The sequence below is a fragment of the Mesocricetus auratus genome, unplaced genomic scaffold (assembly GCF_017639785.1).
Source record: "Mesocricetus auratus isolate SY011 unplaced genomic scaffold, BCM_Maur_2.0 Super-Scaffold_100014, whole genome shotgun sequence".
Taxonomy (NCBI): domain Eukaryota; kingdom Metazoa; phylum Chordata; class Mammalia; order Rodentia; family Cricetidae; genus Mesocricetus; species Mesocricetus auratus.
In genome coordinates, this window is record NW_024429197.1 from 54,912,049 (window position 1) to 54,932,065 (window position 20,017).

Genomic DNA, 20,017 nt, shown 5'->3' on the forward strand with positions numbered 1-20,017 from the left:
TTATTACTTGTAACTGAAACAAATAAGTGACGAGAACCGACAGCAAATAGGACCTCAGCTCAGCCGGCGCCAAACCCAAGCTTGCAAATAGACACTGTTGAAAAATTAGACCTGATTCTCGTTATAATATAATTATGTCATTAATTAGAGCACCATAGTTTGAAAACTGGAGGAGTTGAAAGTAACACGAAAACAACAGAGCATATGGGAGAGGAAGTCACCAACAAGATCATTTCACATCAAAACATATTATATTAATTTAGGAAGCAGCGAACTCTAAATCCAGCCCCAGGCATGAGTAATAGTGTGGAGTCTGGTCCCAGACAGGAAGGAGGTGAGAGTAGAGTGGGGTGGCTTAAGGGTGGGGGTGGGAGTAATGAAATTTTCACAGGTATTACAGTTAAATGACATTCAGGTCCTTTCTAGTTCTGTGTATCTGTTTCTAAGCACCTTACGAATGTGTTTTTAGCTGGGTGGTGGTGGTGCATGCTTTTAATCCCAGCACTGGGGAGGCAGAGGCAGGCGGGTCTCTGTGAGTTTGAGGCCAGCCTAGTCTACAAGAGCTAGTTCCAGGACAGCCTCCAAAACAAGAATAACCAAAAATAAAAATGTGTTTCTAATGCCAGCTTCATAGATATTTGTGTGTGTGTGTGTGTGTGTGTGTGTGTGTGTGTGTGTGTGTATATGTGATATATATATATATGTAATTATAAAATTCACCCATTTGAAGAGAATGCTTCGATAATTTCTTTTCTAGTCAAGGATCTTATGTAGCTCAGGGTAGCCTCTAACTCTGTGTGTTGGGGAAGATGACCTTGAACTTCTGATCTTCTAGTGTCTGTATTCAGAGTTGAGATAAGACAAATGTGTCACCATACTGGGTCTCTGCATACTGGGAGGCACCCGGGTCTTCCTCCATGCTAGTCCATCTCCAGACAGGAAAGTGCTTAACTAGTGTGTCACCTCAATCAAAGCCATTTTTTTTCCTTGTTACTTATGGGTTAGAGACCATTACCAGCCCAAAGGTCATAACCTGTGGCCTGAAGACCAAGTTCAAACACCTGTCTTTCCTGAGCCAATTCAAAAGTCAGATTAATAGTAGAAAGCAGAAAAAGGAGATTAAATCAATGTGGTCACATTGAGAAGAGGGACAAAGACATCAGGGATGTCCCAGGATCATCTTTGGCAGGAGACCCTGAGTGCTGTTAATGTTCTGCAAGGGCCAGTGACCAGCAAGCAGTATGTGAGTCTGGGTGATCCAAGGTGTAGTCCTGCCCATCCTCTTTTTTTTTTTTTTTTTAAGTGTCCTGACAAGTTGTAAATCTCTTTCTGAGAGAAAAGTTTCCCTTCTGGTCGGCTCATGCCTTTAGGCTTTCACCTTTCCAGGACAAGATTCCTGGAGGGGAGCTCTAATTTCTTGAGATGCATTGTTTTAATATTCTAAAAAACAATGAGTAAGACACGTGTGGGTATTGTTTTTGTTTTTAGATTATGATCCTTCCTACCACTTTGGCTACAAGGTGTTTTTTATATTTTTAGTATAAAGGCGTTACTAGAATTTTAGGGAGTCCCTTCATGGTAGCTAACTGATACTAGGAAATCAAGATCTCCTTTTGGGGCTCTTAAATTATTGATAAAATAATTTAAGAATGGACTCAATTTGAAGTTAGAGGACAATTTTATGCGAGTTTAAGAGAAAAGCCTCAAAGGGCAGTGGTGGTGCACGCCTTTATTCCCTTATAAGTTGTACGCCAGCCTAATCTGCAGAACGAGTTCCAGGACAGGGGGAGAACATAGGCTTAGAAAAGAGAAGAAAGGGAAAAGTCTGGCTTTTCTGAGTAATTCAGGAAAGTGGGCAGACTTAGGAAGCTGCATGTCAGTCTCTCCGTAAGAGACAGCAGTAGGGGGAAGGGATTCTGGGAAGGAAAAGTGAACTATCTCACAAAAGAAAGAAGTATTCCATTCTCCTCTTTAACGTGGCTTCAGGTGAGCCCGCCTTCCTAGGGGTGGTGCCTTAGCCAATGCACTGACACCTTTAACTGAAACGTCAATTCTCCAATCAGGTCAGAGATTCTATTCTGTTGACCAGTTTTCCCTTAACTCACCTTTACTGCTGCTGTGTTAAAGGTGCTTGGAGCCAATAATATCATCAAGCTGGTATCAAGGATGCCATGGTGACTGACGGGAAATGTGTGTTAATAGGCTTCCGCCAGCTAGTCACTCTGTCGAGACCCACGGGAGAAGAGGAGGGTTGGATGTAGGCGTACTGCTATCAGCTAGGTGCTGCAGATTAGGGCGTTTCTGACTCTGTCATGGCTGTTTTACTTAGCTGCCTGACCCCAGGAAAGTGACTTAAACTCCGAGTTTCAGTTTACTCATCTGTGCCCCACTTCTTAGGGTTACAAAGAATGGGCTCCGGCGTAGTTGTAGTACATGTAAAATTAACACTCCGTTAATTAGCTAGCTGCTTTCATGTTTACAGACTGACAAACAGTATTTCAGAAGCCAGATACCGCATATGCAAATGACTGCATCCAACAAGGGGGAAATAGTGATAAAAGTTTGGCGTCTGCTGGACACCACGGAATCGGGTAGGGAATTTTGGCGTGGTCTATACGAGCAGGTGTTTTGTAACACTTGCCATCAAATTACACCCTTAGGGGAATTTAAAATAAAATTGACCCCAACCCTAAAGTATATAGCTTTAACTTTTCCAGCTGGATTGCTCAATTCTTTTGCAAGTTAGAAGCAGGAATCAATTGCTAAGCAGTCCACAGATAATGGAGAAGGCACATGAGATCCAAGGGATACAGCCTTAAAGACGGCATGCCTATCCTCATGGATAAGTCAAGTACGAGCTACACACATCTATTTCCATAAGGGCCGAGTGAGAGACGTCGCTGTAGCAAGAGTATTCTGGACCGGGTTGGGAGGCACACAGGGCTCTGAGTTACACTGACGCCTTTGCAAACACAGAGGCCAACACAGTTCCTGTCTCTTGAAGAGGATGCTCTCTCTCTTTCCACACCGGGCATGTGATGCGTCAGATGCCTCTAGGTGACCAGTGACCCGTGGCTGTCCTCCAGCTGCAACTGCCAGACGCGCTGCCCTCTGGGCGAAGTAAACGCACTGGTTCCGGACGAAGGACCGGGCGGACCAGTAAGCCACAGAGAGCGCGCAGCCATGACCTTGTGTTGTCAGCTCGGCGCTCCAGTCCGGGCGCCAGGCTCACGCTAACCTTCTGGGGAGGCGGGTACCCCAGAGGTCCTTTCCCCGAGCGCCCGCTGACTCTGTTGGGTGACTCCGCCCCACCGAACCCGGTTGGTTGCTCTCTAAGGGGCCGCGTGCGGGGGCGGGGCTAGCCGACGAAGGGGCGGGGCTAGCCCGCGAGGGGGCGGGGCGCCAGCCCGGCATCCGCTTGGGCGCTGGGTGCGCTGTGGATCCCGCGGCGCCGGTGGGGGGGCGGAGACAGCTGGGTCGGGGCGCCGGGGGCCGCCCGGTTCCGCCTCCACCCGCGCTGGGCTGAACCAGAGCCGAGGCAAGAGTCGGTTCTGAGTTCCCTGTGTGTGTGCGGCCGCTGCTGAGGGGAACATGGCGCTCGTGGGCAGCCGAGTGGAACTGGACGCCGATGAGGTGCGAGGACAGGCAGGGGCGGGCTGGTCCCGGCGCCGGGGGGCGTGGGAGGGATGCGGAGACCCGCGGGGTCCCGGCTGGCCGGGAGGGTGAGCAGCGCTGTCCTTCTCGCCGACGAGCGTCCCGCGGGGCCCGGGCAGCGCAGCGCCGAGCCCGCCCGGCTGAGCCTTCCTGGACCCTCGGGGTAGTTTGCGGAGCCGTTCTGGAGCCGACTGTCGTCGTCCGTGGAAGTTCCGCGGGGTGTCAGCCGGGCCGGGCAAGGCTGCCCAGTCACCCCGGGACCGAGGGCGGGAGCCTCAGCCCGGAGGCTCACCCCGGAGGCCGGGAAACGTCCCTTGTGGTCCAGAACCGCCGGCGGCCTCGCCCGCCCGGGCTACCGAAGTGACCCGCCGCGTCCTCGCGCGACGCCGGGGTCTGAGCGCTCTCTCGGGCGAGGGCGCCCGACCTGTTGATTCGAGCGCTTCCTTCAGCGCTCCGTTGATGCAGGGAGCGCTCTCTCAGAGCTGAGGGGCAGGCTCCTGCCGCCGCCGCCGCTGCTGCCATTTTACCTGACTTGAGTTTTACAAGTCGTGGCCTGAGAAAGCTTTGGTTTCAAATGATGCAATAGGTGGATGATCTGGAGGAGGCGAGTTGGGGTTCTGTCTTTCCTGCCAGAAGATCCTGGTAACGAATAAATACTGTGCTTTAACTGTTGACCTTACGAACTAATTGATGAAAAACCGAAGGACAGATCTTTATGCTACTGGCAGTTAAGGTGAGCCGAAGCTTTCCTCTAGAGCTTGTCCAGGGCATTGGGTGTGTTGTGGGACCTTCTAACTGCACAAGGCAAACCCTGAGATAGCATAATTATTACTATTTTCTTCTGTGACGAGTTATTTATAGCTTTAGGCTGTATTTTTGATATGACCTGTTGCCTGCTGTTTTAATTTTATAGCCCTAGATCTTGTCTGTAATCGAGGTAATAACACCTTTACTACTTTGTCTATCACTTCCTTAGAAGTTTCTATGGCTCCCTCTTGTGTATACGTTAAATATTCATGCTCTTGGCATTGTAGGCTCTCTACAGTGAGGTCCCAATTGCGTCTGCCTTCAGCTGCTTCCCTGTCCCTAATCAGGTAGTTTAACTGTATTGAAAATGAAGGGACAATAAGGAGCCTGATGACAAAGGCCTGTAGTCTTTGCTCTCAGATGACTGAGGCAGGAGAATCACAAATTCCAGGCTACCCAGGACTAAATGGTGAGTGCCAGGCCAGCCTGGATTATATACCCATGGGGATTTTTCTTCCCCAGTAAGGGGAAAACCAAGACTCAGAGCCTCTCATAACTATGGAGTGGTATTTCTGACTCTTGCTCACTTTGAGGAAATGTAAGTCATAACAGTAGGTGTAAACTGGGACTGTCTTGGAATAATGGAGACAAGGGACACTCAGTGTCAACCTCCAATGAAAAAGCTCAGGAGTGGAGAAGAGATAGCTGGTGAGGAGGGCTTCAGCTCGTGTGGGACTGTTAGGTTTCAGAGCAGCCTGGCACAGAAACTTGAACACATGCTTGTTGACTGAATGCATCACTGCTGGAAAGCTACGGCTTGATCAGGCCCAAGGTTTGCCATGTCGTTGGTTGCCTATTAAGCTCTTATTTCATGCTAGGTATTAGGTAGTCTTAGGTGATGGATAAGGCACAAAGAGACTCTTTGTTCATGTCAAATCTACCGTTATCCCTCATGGCGTATAGGTATGTTGGCGCAAATTTATCCACAGTTTACTGAGCATTCGCTCTGTGCTTAAATTTGGTACCTTAGAAGGAGAAGGTTCGCCGGGCAATGGTGGCGCATGCCTTTAATCCCAGCACTCGGGAAGGCAGAGGCAGGCGGATCTCTGTGAGTTCGAGGCCAACTTGGTCTACAGAGCAAGTTCCAGGACAGCCTTCAAAACAATACAGAGAAACCCTGTCTCAGAAAGAAAGAAAGAAAGAAAGAAAGGAAGGAAGAAAGAGAGAAAGAAAGGAGAAGGTTCAGTTTTGGTTGCTTAGGTCTTAGCATGACTGTCCTGTTTCACCAGGTGAGTAGAACGGAAGCAACTTATCCCTCGGTCCATACCCTAAGAACGCTTTGCTCTGACGCTCTTAGGAAGTACAAGGACAAAGCATGTGACTGAGAGAGCCCTAAGCTCTTTGCCTTGCTTCTGTGCTTGTGCTTGGGGATTAACTTGCCCATGGCCATTTATTCATTGAAATGGCAAACATCAGACTGTCTTAGGTGTCAAACTAGTGCTGATTGGAGAAACAGCTGTGCCTAAGACAGAGGGGACCTTGTCTATGACTGGTGACCTTGAAGGACAAGTCATTCCGCCTCCAAGGGCTCATTCAGTGTCCTGGTACTGAGATGTTAGGGCTGTGGGTATCTAAGTGTCTAGTGTCCATTTTTTGGGGGGGTCCCTTTTGAGGTCATGGTTAATACTAAGGGAGTTCTTTTTCTTCCTAAGTAGGAAGGGGAAGATAGTGTATCCCTTGCATGGGTTTTTTTTTTTTAAACTGATTCCCTCCTGCCCCAAGACAGGGTTTCTTTATGTAACAGCTCTGGCTGTCTTGGAACTCACTGTGTAGATAGGCCGGCCTCGAACTCAGAGATCCACCTGCCTCTGCCTCCCAACTTTATCAATTAAAGGAATGCACCTCCGCTACCTGGCTTGAAAACTTCTTCTTCTTCTTCTTCTTCTTCTTCTTCTTCTTCTTCTTCTTCTTCTTCTTCTTCTTCTTCTTCTTCTTCTTCTTCTTCTTCTCCTTCTCCTTCTCCTTCTCCTTCTCCTTCTCCTTCTCCTTCTCCTTCTCCTTCTCCTTCTCCTTCTCCTTCTCCTTCTCCTTCTCCTTCTTCCTCTTCTTCTCCTTCTCCCTTTTTTTTTTTTTTGAGACAGGGTTTCTCTGTATTGTTTTGGAGTCTGTCCTGGAACTTGCTCTGTAGACCAGGCTGGCCTCGAACTCACAGAGATCCGCCTGCCTCTGCCTTCTGCCCTCTGTGTCCTGGAATTAATGGCACATGTCACCATGTCTGGCAACACACTTCTAAAGGTGGTATTATAATAAATAGAGTTACTGGTGAGATTTCTAGAAAATGGCAAGTGTGGAAAGAGATAGGCCTGAAGCAAATGCTGAGGAGTTGTTAGTTCCCAGCCAGACACAGGCTTCCACCACACTCTGAAGTGAGGAAGCCCTTTTTTCCACGGTCCCATACTGTTCTGTCTCTCTCCAGCCTCAGGAAGCTCAGATTGTGTGGTTGGCGGCTGGAGGAGCAGGAGGCCATTTGACCAGTTCACGGGTTGGGATGAGGCCTGAAGAAGAACAGAGAGGTGTGGGGTTGGAGAGGAGAGGCTGAATTGCAGGGCCTGATCAGGGAGAGCCAGGGGGAGGACTTGGCTTGGGGCAGAGGTGTGGGGGAAGGAGCATGCAGTGGTAATTCTGGTTCCTGTGCGAGTGCAGGTTGGGTGGAGGTGGTGGAATGTTCTCAGGAGAGGGAGTCATTCCCATACCTGTGGGATGGGTGCATAGGCAGGCACCCTGGGCTTATGATAAGAAGGTGGTTTGTAAACTGTAATGCAGGTGGCTGGAAGGAGAGCAGCATCAGTTACTCTCACTCAAGCTTGGGTTAGCAAGCTGCCCTGTTGGTGAGATGCTGGGCGTTGGATGTCTTCTGGGATCCTAGCTAGACCTGGAGCGCTGACTTCCTCAGCAGAACTTTCCCTGGTATTGCCCGCCTCTCTGCAGACCTGGGTACCCCCTCCGTCCTCTCTCGTTGGTAGGACAGTTGTGCTTCTGTGGGCAGGTGTTTGAGGTGCCTTTTGCCCTCTCAGTGGTCTCTGCCTGTGGGCCTGTTGCTAATGGTCTACAGCAGGAATCTGATATTGGGAAATCCCGCCAGACTCCCCGTTTCCATCCCTGCCCCTCCTGAGTGGGGTCTCCCAAAGTCACTTCATGTTCACTGGCACACTCGTGAGGGTACCCCCACCCCCAGCCCAGTAAGTCTGGGCTCCCTCCTAATGCACTGGATCTCTGTGCCATGGTGGTCATGTTGGTGAGTTCATCATACCTCTCTGAAGGGACTCTTTCTTGTGGCCTGTGGACAAGTTCTCGGCCTGGATGGTATTATGCTGACACTTGTAGGGGCCTGCATGTTTAAAAATATTTCAGTAAACGGTACATTGTGTATGTTAGTTGGATCTTGGGTGGGAAGTTCCCGGATCTGAGAGCTTGGGTTTTCTCTTGGTGGGGCTCTGGAGGGAGGGCTCAGTTTGGGTGTGCTGAGAACCTGCAGGCACTGGGGACATGGTTGACTTTCTCATTTACAGATGAATGGAGGCTACCTGGAGGCAGGATTTGGTGTGAAAGGGTTCAGTCTGAATGGTCAGCAGGGTGTGTCCTGCCCCCAGAAGGGAGGGAGATCAAGCCTTGGGTTCAGACTGAGACCCTGTTGAAGGACAGTGACTTAGAACCCACCCTTTAATCCTGGGGGTAAGGGGCTTCAATCTTTTTTTTTTTTTCCCCCGAGACAGGGTTTCTCTGTGACTTTGAAGGCTGTCCTGGAACTCACTCTTGTAGACCAGGCTGGTCTCGAACTCACAGAGATCCACTTGCCTCTACCTCCCGAGTGCTGGGATTAAAGGCGTGCACCACCGCCTGGCTGAGCCATGATTCTTAATGGGCAGCAAACAGTTTGAAATGCTGTCTATAAATTCTTCCTGGTTTAGACAACTGTCACGTAGAAGGTGACATTTTGGACAGGGCCTCAGAGGAGGAATTTCCGTAGCCCGTGTGGGAGCTGAGAGCCTGAGGAGAGCTGTGGTGGAGCGAATCTGGAGGTGGTGTGGCTGTGGAGGTTAGGCTGAGACTGTTGAGCCAGGCTCTCCCCGAGCCCAGTGGGGAGATGTGTGATTCTTCCTGTATCTGAGCATTGTTTTTTTCTTTTTACTTTTTGTTTTGGGGGAGGAGTACTTGAGGCTTCTTTTGGCTTGTTTTCTTTTGTTTTGCTTTTTTTCAAGACAGGGTTCCTGTGTATATTCCTGGAACTTGCTCTATAAACCAGGTTGACCTTGAACTTGGAGATGCCCCTGCCTCTGCCTCGCCTCTGAATGCTGGGATTAAAGGCATGCACCACCACTTGGCTGTCTGGGGCTGTTTAGGTTTGTTTGGAGTCAGTACTCCTGTGGATATTGTCAGCCATCTCCAGCATTATTACAGTGTGTGTGTTTTCTGTCCAACACATTGCCTGAAGACTATAAACTCCTCAGAAGCGTGAGGAGCAAGCTAGCCCTGCAGCAGTACCAAGTGGGGTCTGATGGCTTCATCGTGAGAGAGTGGAGACTGTTGGGAAGTTCAGTGATGTACTCAAGGGCCCAGCTGCTGCGCCAGGCCCTCAGAGGCCAGCAGTCTGCAGTCAGTCAGCGCCTGCCTGGTGGCTTCTGGGCGAGCACTTGGAAATGAGGCCTCCCCACCTTCCTCCAGGGCTCTCATTCTTTCCTACTCCACCCCCCTCTGCCTGTGAAGTGAGCCTCTGAGGGTAGTTCCTGGATGCTCAGTGGCTTGGAGGAAAGGAGAAACCCTGGCTGGGCTGCCACTGCAGCCAGGACTCATGCTGGCTCTCTCCCAGGCTCTGAGAATCAGGTGATGAGGCACAGCCCGTGTAATTCCTCAGACGTGTCTGCCTGCCTGGGTCCCTGCTCACTCCGTGAGGCTGTAGTCAGAGTGCTGCCCCACTGACTGAGGCTGAGGACGGGAAAGTGAAAGTAAAGGCGCTGGGCAGTCATTGTCCTTCCTGTTGAAAACAGCCTGAAGGGACAGAACTGGAGAGTAGAGGTGTCCTCAGTGGCAAAAGAGCTCTCGTCCACACAGTGGCACACATCTGTAGTCCCAGCTACTCCATAGACTGAAGCAGGGGAATCCCTCGTGCCCAGGAGCCTCTGCATCTTAGAAACCGAAAGGAAGCCTTTGGTACAAGGCCACACAGCTATTGGAGGCAGAGAAGGTTAACTCTGAATTCAGCGTCCTTTCCTTTAGGCCAGGGCACTGAGAACTGTGGAAGTCCTAACACAGGTGTGGCCTCTGTCACCTATGTTTTAAGTAAAATTTTATGGGATTGCAATCATGGCCATTTGTTTAGATACTGCCTGGGTCTACACTTGAGCACCTGGGTCAAAGGTCATATGGCAGGTACTACCTAAGTACTCCTAGGTTCTTTCAGTTTGCTGACCCTTGTACTGGGTGATTTCTAGGGATATAGTTTATTTATATATGTTGTAGAGTCTATGATTAAGTTTGCTTACTTCCTTATTAGACTTCAGAACCTAGGAAACACTAGTCTGTGTGACATATCCCATCAAGGGGTGTGTGCAGATCTAGAGTAGGGTGGAAGTGGGCTTGAACCTTGCTTCTTGTTCAGTGTAGGGCTAATCTCTTGGTTTCTTCATTGTAAGGAGAAAGCAGTTCAGCCCGCTTCGTAGCTGCGAAGGTGTGTTAGGTGTTAGCAGAGCTGTAGGGCTGGGCATCAGGGATGACTCGGACACTGGCTCCTGTCTCTGTCATCAAGAGCAGCTGTTGGCATTGTTCTCCCAGTATGCATGACTGGCATACTCCACTGGGGGTTCCCTTGGGACAATGCAGTTTCCTATTGGGTTAATTCCCAGGACTCCAGCTGTGTAAATGATGCTGATCTACAGTCCTTAGGTTTTCTAGGGGAGAAGAGAGAACTCACAGGGCCATCTGTTCTAGCTCTGTCCACCACTGAACAGCGCTAGCATTTGTCAGCAAGAGAAGTGAATGCCAGTCATTTGGAAAGCGGTTCCACTGACGCATAGGTAGACGGTGGTGTAACCTCCAGGTGCTCTGAGTATTGTGTTGTGTTCTTACAGCACCTTTGTAAGGGTGGCGATTTAGGAAAGGCACGTTTGTGTGGTTACTGTTTCTGCTGAGATTGAGATGGTTGGTAACCGGTCCCTGGAGAACAGCCACTAAGAGCACCATCTGTGCACATCCACTATGCTCTCCTTTAAAGGATGGGCCTTGCCTACCTCCCCTCTCTTTTTCTTTCTCTCTCTGCTTTTCTGCCTGTCTCTCTGTCTCCCCCCTTCTCTTTTTCTTCTCCTTCCTCTCTTTTCCCATTCCATTTCCCCTATTAAAACAACCCTCCACGAGAGCTCTGTCGTATGACGTCTGTCTCTCGTGGGCAGCTTTTTAAATTACAGCTAATGTGACCGATGGACAATGTAGGGAAAGAGCATATGGGGAGAGAAAGAGTGAACTCATGTGAACCAGTAACACACTTTCCTCATGGTTTTTAAAAATAGTGCATGGAATGAACTCAGGACCTCATGTATGCAAGGCAAGCGTTCTGCCAAGTAAGCCACATCCCAGACAATAACCCACACTTATGATTACTAACCCACTACTGCCAGTAAGCAGCCCTCTCCATAGTAATTGATAGTAACCCATTCATGAGGATTTTGTCCTTAGTGTTCCATTGCTGGAAAGAGATACCATGACCACGGCAACTTATAAGAGGAAGCATTTAATTGGGGGCTTACTTAAAGGTTGAGAGGGTTAATCCATGATCACCACGGTGGGAAGTAGACAGGCATGGCACTGGAGCAGTAGGGGGGAGGCTTACACCCTGATCTGTAGGCCAAGGGAGAGAGAGGCTTACACCCTGATCTGTAGGCCAAGGGAGAGAGAGGCTTACACCCTGATCTGTAGGCCACAGGGAGAGGGAGAGACAGATAGCCAGACAGACACTTGGACTTTGTTGTTTTGGTTTTTTACTTTTTGGCTCTTTTACTTTGTCTTTTGGGGGGCCTGCCACCCCAGCTCCCAAATAAATCACATAGGGAGGCTCATTATTACTTATGAGTGCCCAGCCTTAGTTTGGCTTGTTTCTTGCTAGCTTTTCTTGTATAATTATCCTGTCTGCCTTTTGCCCCTGGGCTTTTATCTTTTTATATTTCTATATATCTTATGAAATTTCCTCTTGCCCTGTGCCTGGCTGGCTGGGTGGTTAGGTGATTGCCCCTAGTGTCCTCCTCCCCTTGTTAAACACTTTTGCTCCTTCCTCCCTCCCAGATTCCTCCTATTTATATCGTCTGCCTGCCAATCCCGCGTATCCTTTCTCCTGCCTTGCTGTTGGCTGTTCAGCTCTTTATTAGACCATCAGGTGTTTTAGACAGGCAAAGAAACACAGCTTCACAGAGTTAAACAAATGCAGCATAAACAAAAGCAAAAGATCTTTACATCGTTAAAACAAAGTTCTGTCACTTAAATATAATACACCTTAAAATAATTTCCCACAACAGGGCTTTTAAGACATCAAAGCACACCTCCAATGATAGACTTCTTCCAACAAGGCTATGCCTCCTAATCCTCCCTAAATATTTCTACTAACTGGGGACTAAGCGTTCAAACACGAGTCTGGGGCCATTCGCTTTCAAACCACCACAGTCCTCATGTTGTAATCACTTCCTGAAGATCCTAACTTTCAGGACAGTTGGAGTAAAGAATAAAGTCCAGTGTGTGGACTCTGGAGGACTCTCTTAATCAGTGGTAGTTATAGTATAAGAGATTAAAAGGTAATGGAAGTGACATGTAAGGACTCCTGGGCACTGGGGCATTTTGGATTCTTGCTCGGCCCCAAAGCAATGCATCAAACTAGACTGTACTTCTAAAATTCAAGTCCATCCTCACCTTGTCTCTTAAAAGTCTTGTCTGGGCTTTTCATTGCCTTTGAGGTAAAACGTGGTCATTTTGTCACAGTGGCTCAGTGGTTCCCACTCGTTTTCGAGACAGGGTTTCTCTATTGTTTTGGAGGCTGAAACTCATTCTGTAGACCAGACTCGCCTTGAACTCACAGAGATCCGCCTACCTCTGCTTCTTGAGTGCTGGGATTAAAGGTGTACGCCACCAACGCCTGGTGGTTCCCACTCTTGAGTGTGCACAAAATCTCTTTGCTGAGGACCAGGTGGCTTGTTAAGGTTATCCCTGAGTTTTAATACCAGTGTTTTTTTTAAAAGATTTGTTTGTTTATTATGTATATAGCATTCTGCCTGCATGTATGCTTGCATGCATGCCATAAGAGGGCACCGAATCTCATTACAGATGGTTGTGAGCAACCATGTGGTTGCTGGGAATTGAACTCAGGACCTCTGGAAGAGCAGCCAGTGCTCTTAACCTCTGAGCCATCTCTCCAGCCTGTTTTTTGTTTGTTTTTGGTGTGTGTGTGTGTGTGTGTGTGTGTTGGTGAGTTTTTGAGACGGTTTCTCTGTGTAATATGTAACAGTCCTAGCTGTTGTGCAATTCACTTTGTAGACCAGGCTGGCCTTGAACTCACAGAGATCTGGTTGCCTCTGCCTTAAAGGCGTGTACCAACACTGCCTGGCTTTCACCAGTGATTCTTACTCAAGTCTGGGTTGAGTCCTAGCTAGGTATTTTTGCGTAAGCCATTCCAGAGTGCTTATTGCTCTGGGGCATCGTGCCCTCAGGGTGTCCTGCCTCACTTTCACCTGTTTCCTTTGAAGTTCCCACACAGGCTAATCAAGTCTTAGATCGAGGTCAACCCCTGCAGGTGTGAGCACTCACACAGCTTCCTCTGCTGGCCCTCCAGCTATTTAGCAGTCCCCAGCTGCCTCAAAAGAGAAATAAGTCTTTCTTTGGCCCATTTGTTGTGACATCCAACCAGGATGGGATGGGTCCTGGGGTTCAGCAGGAACTGTGGCCTTTCTTTTCTGTAGAAGAATTTAGCAGTTCCGAAAGGCAAGGTATATCCTCTCTGCCATCTGAGTCAGACTTCTCTGTTGCTGGGATGAAAATGCCTGATAAACAGCCAAGGAAGGGTTTGCTCCAGCTCATTGTTTGAGAGGGTTCATTCTCTATCACTTGACTTTGGATCTCTGGGCCTATAGTGTGGCAGCATGTTGTGGCCATGTTACAGAGAAAAGGTAAGAAAGGTCGAGGACAGTAGACAGGTCTCAGATGCCTGCTTCCTCTAACTAATCCTGTCTTCTGCTTTTCACCACCCCTAATAATGTCTTCTTCATATGACTCCAAGAAGCATTAACCCGTTGATTAGGGGTAAGATCCGAACACTTCCTAATGCAAGCAAGCAAGCAAAGTGGCCAACCACCTAACTTATTTATACATCATAAACCTTATTCCTTCCCTCCCTCCACCCAGTTTGCAAACATGTTGGGCAAATGAGCTATAGCTCACTCCTTTGTATGTGTTCAGGGACTACTTTTATCTTTTAGTAAGTTTAGAGTTCTGTAACTATCACCTCAATTCCACTTAACATTTCCGTGCCCCCATTTCTGATCTCAGTTTATTTTTAACACTTAAAATGATTAGAAAAATTAAAGACCCCAGGTGTATTGAAACTGAGCATCTGTTCCATGTGCAGAGAACAAAGCAGACTGGAGATGTGGGGTGAATTTGGATTGGGTTGTGCCGGCACAGATACTGTGACGCCACCAGGAGTCTTGAGGGCTTCATGAGTCACGGCTGCCCAGGACAGTAGAAATGGGTTCTGTTGCAAGAAGACAGATGTATCGGTGTCTTCTTTACCCCCTCATTTTCTGCTTCATTCCCCGAGGCAGCTGCTGAGTAGCCAGATTTCACTTGGAAGAAGCACTAACAGTTACACTTTGTAAGCCCTGGCCTATTTAGAAAACTGGACTGTCCTAGTAGCTAGTCTCAAGGAGGATGGAGAGTCAAACAAAATCGCCTGGATTTCAGATTTTTTCTATTTCAAGCAAGGCATATGGATGGGAGGAAAGACCATGGGTGGGCTTGTAGCTGAGTAGACATGGGTGGGATTCTGCTATTGGCTGAGTGCATCCGAGGTCTTCGCCACCAGATTGGCCTGTATCTAGTCTATGGGGCATTTTCTTGATTAGTGATTGAAATGGGAGAGCATAGCCCACTGTGAGCAGTGCCAACCCTGGGCAGGTGGTTCCGAGTTGTATAGGAGAGCAGGTTGAGCAAGCCAGTAAGCAGCCTTTCCTCCATGGTCTCTGCTTCAGTTCTTGCCCTGACTTCTCTCTAAGCTAAAAGAAGCCCTTTGCTTCCTGGAGTTGTCATTGGTTTATCGAAGGACTCAGCTGGGCCAGGGAAGCAGGGAAAGACACTTTTTTTCCTAACTGAGAGCTAAGTGAGGGAGGGTTCCCATCTTGCCTCCTTGGGGAGTGTGGGGCGTTCATGAAATGAGGGCGCCTGTGCTTTGGCCATAGGCATTGCTTGACCATGCATATCTGCAGCCACTTGATTATTTCGTATCAGTCACACACTCGGGGCATTTCTCATGAGTTCTCAAGCTAGACTCATGGAAAATAGACTTTACTATTTCCTCCAGTCAGTCATTAGCCTAAGTGAGAAGTTAGTTTGCTTTGGGTTGTATTTATTAGGGTATATGAATTTAAGAATTGCTATTTGAGTTGCTGGCTTGAGTTTCATTAACAAGATGTTTAATGAGTTTTGGTTTGGAATTAGGACAGAATTTCCAAATATTTCTGAGATGACCTAAACACATTTTTGTTGTTTTATACTGTATTTTATGTGGTATTCTTAGCATTGCCTGTTATAAAATCAAGATATTCGGCTTTGATTTCATCTTTATTTTCATGCTTTTAAAAATATTTTTATGTGTATGAGTGTCTTGTTTGAATGCATGTGTATGTACTATGTATGCCCGATGCCTTTAGAGGTCAGAAGAACATCAGATACCTTGGAACTGAAGTTAGAGATGGTTGTGAGCTACCATGTGGGTGCTGGGAATCAAACCAGAGTCCTCTGCAAGAGTAACTTCCTTAACCGCGGAGCTATCTCTCCAACCCCTATATCTTTTATAAATAATGAAATCAGATGTATGCTAAAGAGTTGTCTTTAAATAGATTTGTTATGATTTATTATCAATCAAGATTTGATTTGTATTCCTATTTTGTATACCTGTATAACTGGTGTTACATAAAAATTTCTTGGGCAAAAAGGGATTATCAGTAAAGAATTTAAGAAGCCACCCATTTGAAAGTGTACAAGCCCAATTCCTGTGGAAGTAGGGTCTGTTTATCACATGATACCACTTTTAAGGTCCAACGAACCCTTGTTCCTGTGCTGAAGACCACAAAGACCTTGCTTTCAACCGAGGCCGCTGGAGACTGTCATCTTTTTCTAATTTTCTGAAGCCAACATATGGCTTTAAAGTAGCCGCACATACCCAGAGGGAGCCTGGCGTCAGCCTCCATCCTCCCTTTCTAGCTGTTTGCCCGTTCTTTGCCATCAGCCACCGCTGTGGAGTTTGCAGCTACATTCTGCTCCTCTTTGCTATCACTTCGGCCCCCTCCTCAGCCCTGCACCGTGGTCTTACACGACCCCACCCTTGGGCGGTGGCCCTGCTGGTGTCTTTGCCTCTTCTTTGCCCTCTGTGATCTGCTCTCCACTCTGTCTTCCCTATGGTTTGCAGACATTGATTGCACGCTTCTTCCCAGTGTACAAGCTTTCAGTGACTGTCCGTAGTAATTAGAAGAAAACCGTGCTGCTTGCAACCAGAATAGTTCTGCTTGGTCTTCTCCCTCCACCTGTCTCCTGCCTTCCTCCGCCTCTTTCCCTCTCGACACCCCAGCTCCCATTCAGTTTCTTGCATGTGGCAAGCTGTTTCTTACCATACTGCTCTTGTGTGGCCTTCCTGGCCTAGCTGACTCAGCGGAGAGCAATTCCTGAACTTCCCATCCTCACCACAGAGGTCAAATTTCCAAAGAGGCTGTGCTGCCTAGTTTTATGTCATCATGACACAGAGAGGAGGGAGCCTCACTTGAGGAAATGTTTCCATAAGATCCGACTGTAGACAAGGCCTAATTTTCCTAATTAGTGATTGAGGGCCCACTTCAATGTGGCTGGGGCTACCCTTGACCTAGTGGTCCTGGGTTCTCTAGGAAAGCAAGCAGAGTAGGCAAGCTCTGGGGAGTAAGCACCCCTCCGTGGCCTCTGCATCAGCTCCTGCCTCCAGGTCCCTGCCCTGCTCCAGTTCCTGCCTGGCTTCCTTCAGTGATGGGCGTATTGTGTAGAAGGGTGATTGTCCTTTGGTCATGTTCATCACAGCAATGATAGCCCTAACTAAGGCAGCCGCTTTGCTTGGTCCCTATCTTCACATCAGCTGGGTCTTTTCTGCATAGTGAGTTTCTTTTCTCTTAGCTGTGATCATTGTCTTCATGATCTTGTTTGTTTATATCCTTTTAAAAATCTGCCTCCTTTATCTAATTTTCATTGCAGGAAACAGCAGTTGCTGTAGGCAGTTAAAGGAGGAAATGAGGTACTTGGAAGCACAACAGTCGCGTTTGATGTAGGCTCCTGTTCATGAATCACCTCAGTCCTATCTAGAAATGACCCATTTACGGAAGACCCTGGGGCTCTGGGATTAGATTTTTTTTTTTTTGGCTATGTTTGTTAGCTTTCCATTACTGTGACAAGATATCTGCAATAAACTATTAAAGGAGGAAATGTTTATTTTTGGTTTCAGTCCCTGGTCAGCTGCCTCCATTGTGTTTTGGGCCCCAGGCGAGACAGATCATTCTAGTAGGTAGATGTGGTTGAGCTGAGCTGCTGATCTCAATCTCGGGGTGACCAGGAAGTTGGGGTCAGACAGGTTCCAGTATCCCATAAGGTGATGCTCTCTATGATGTGACTTCCCTCCTAAGTCTCTACCTCTTACAGGCTCCATCACAGCCCAGTAGCACTTTATATTAGCAGCACTGTCAGGGAGGATGGAGCCTTCAATATGTGAACCTCTGTGGGCATTTAAGACAAAGACCTTGACTGGAGTGCCTTTATGGTACTCTGGCACTCTGCAGTGAGCTAGAGTACATGCCCAGACACTGCTGTTGACATAGCCTGTTCTCACCTCTGCTGGGCAGCAGGGAAAGCCAGAAAGAGGAAGAAGGTGGGCCCAGTCCTCCAGATGGCCAGGGTATCCTGTCAGAAGGCCTTCCTCCAGTCGCCACCTCCAAACTCTGGAATTACAGGTGCGTGCCACCTGCCCAGTGTGTACAGGTGTATTTTAGCAGGTGGAACCTAATCCATGCCCAGGCATTTAGAGGAGTTGAGAGATTAATTTAGGGCTTGTGATGAAGTCAACTTCAGACAGCAGCAAACCAAACACTCTCAAAGTCCTTGTGGAATGTACCTTGATGTGCCAGGTATGAGAGTCAGTGGCTATATACCTCAATGTACATTGGACAATTGGGCAAATAATCTAAAGTTCAGATATACCTCATATTCACAGGTTAAGAATTCAGACATAGGAATTCTTATGACGAGCAAGAACTAAGTATTAGACTTTTCTCAAGAGGGAAGATTGTGAGAGTTTATAAGTTATCGGTCACCCTGTAGAGCACTGAAAAGAGTAGGAATCTTTGAGTCCATGCTGATGGAGATAAATAGCTAGCTATGTAGCAAGAAGGTTGGCTGTGGTAGAATACCGTGGGGGTTGGACAGGGCTGGATGCAGTGTTCAGGGTTAGATTGCTGCTCTGGTGTGGTGGCTGGTGATGTTTGTAATCCCAGCACTACAGAGGCCAAGTCAGGACGGCACTGTCCTCAGTGCTGAGTTGAGGGCCCATTTGGGTGAGGAGTAAGGTAGTTTGTGAGCTTACATGCTTTTCTTCCAGCAATGATGCTGTAACGATAAACGGCACACTTACTGAAAGTAAAACTAAGTATTTATTGTAGAAATTACTCACAAGATACCAAACAAGTAACCCAGATGAGCTGAGTAGTTTTCCACCGCCAAACTGGAAGCCGAAAACCGGAAAAAGAGACCAAGACTTCCGGTGTTCAGTCTTTATACCTTCCCCTGTAATGCCCCCTAGCCATGCCCAAAAGTGGGCCTGGTTAGTGACTTAGTTCACCGCCTACCTTCATACACGTCTTTACGTCTTTATGTCTTTAGTCATGCCTAAAGTGGGTGTGGTTAGCGGTGTGGTAAACCGCTCTTTTATTTGTATGCGCCTCTAGTAAGTCACATGGTTAATGGTGGCATTGTTTTCCTCCTACACAGCAAACTTTTTTTTTTACATTAATTAATTGAGTCATTGTATGTATATGTGTGGGAGTCAGAGGGAAGTCCTTTAATCATGTGGATTCCAGGATTGAACTCAGATCTGCAGGTGTGATGGCAAGTGCTTATCTGTTGCCCTGTCTTGCTGGCCCTCATCATAAACTTCTTAGTAATTGCCAAACAAACGCAGTCACAGTGCAGTGGGGAAATTCATGATTAAAATCAACGCCACTGGAGGGGCAGGCATTCCAGATAGAATGCCCTGAGAAGGTATGGAACCCTTACTCTACTCACAGAGACCGTCAGAACTTCAGTAATGAAGGCTGTAAAGAAAAGAGGAGAGAAGAAAGAAAAAGAAATTGTCAGATTGATGGAGGCAGGAGAGAGACAGGACGGCTGAGTGCACTAGCTGACTCTAGCCCGGAGCCTGTACTACAGGAATAAAAAGTTCTGTGAAGGTGCCATGGAGTCATCTGACACATGGTAACCTGGGCAGTGGTATAAAGTGGTCTAATTACAGAACCCAGCTGTGTAAGAGGTAAATATGTAATTGGACATTTTTTTTTGGGGTCGCCAGCTCCCAAATAATGACAGGGCTTCTTATTAATTATGAAAGCTCGGCCTATAGCTTAGGCTTGTTCCTAACTAGGTCTTTTTTTTTTTTTTTTTGGTTTTTCGAGACAGGGTTTCTCTGTGGCTTTGGAGGCTGTCCTGGAACTCACTTTGTAGACCAGGCTGGCCTCGAACTCACAGAGATCCGCCTGCCTCTGCCTCCCAAGTGCTGGGATCAAAGGCGTGCGCCACCAACGCCCCGGCTCACTTAATATGTCTTAGAAATAGATACACTCTTACTTTTTATGTAACAAGGGAAGAGAATTGAGTGACATAATTGCAGCATAGTGTAATCTATGGAAGATCATGTGATCAGTTTTTTCCCTAAGACTGTATGTTAACAGGTGGATCCTGGTGTATGAGTATTTTTATTTATTTATTGTGTGTGTTCACATGTGCATGTGGGCACCTTCATGCCATGCCATGAGTATGGAGGTCAGAGAACAGATTACAGAGGTATCTCTATGATGTGGGTCCTGGGAATTGAACTTTGGTCATCATTTGTCTTGGCAGCAATCATCTTTACCCACAGAGCCATATTTTAATAATGTGAAATTGAAGAGACAGTATTGTGGTGTTAACTCTCTTCCTTTTTAATTTAATAACACTCCCTTTAGTGATAGTTTCAAAAATCAGATAGTTTAAAACACTAACTCCTGGTTCTGCTTGCTGTTGATCTCTTGAATAAAATTATCCCCACCCC

The 20,017-nt window shown here is 47.6% G+C and overlaps 1 protein-coding gene across 3 annotated transcripts in view; it reads left to right on the forward strand.

Moving 5' to 3' along the window:
- Positions 1–3,427: 3,427 nt before the first annotated feature.
- The window catches only part of Ttc39b (tetratricopeptide repeat domain 39B), a 102,613-nt gene continuing 86,023 nt past the window's right edge, over positions 3,428–20,017 (forward strand). For 2 of the 3 annotated variants that reach the window (XM_040757224.1, XM_040757226.1), the window contains exon 1: positions 3,428–3,633. In XM_040757224.1, coding sequence (XP_040613158.1) covers positions 3,592–3,633 — 42 coding nt within the window. In that variant the 5' untranslated portion in view covers positions 3,428–3,591. Of the gene's footprint in view, positions 3,634–13,382; positions 13,599–20,017 lie in introns of those variants that run through there. The other variant, XM_040757225.1, reaches the window with a different exon arrangement.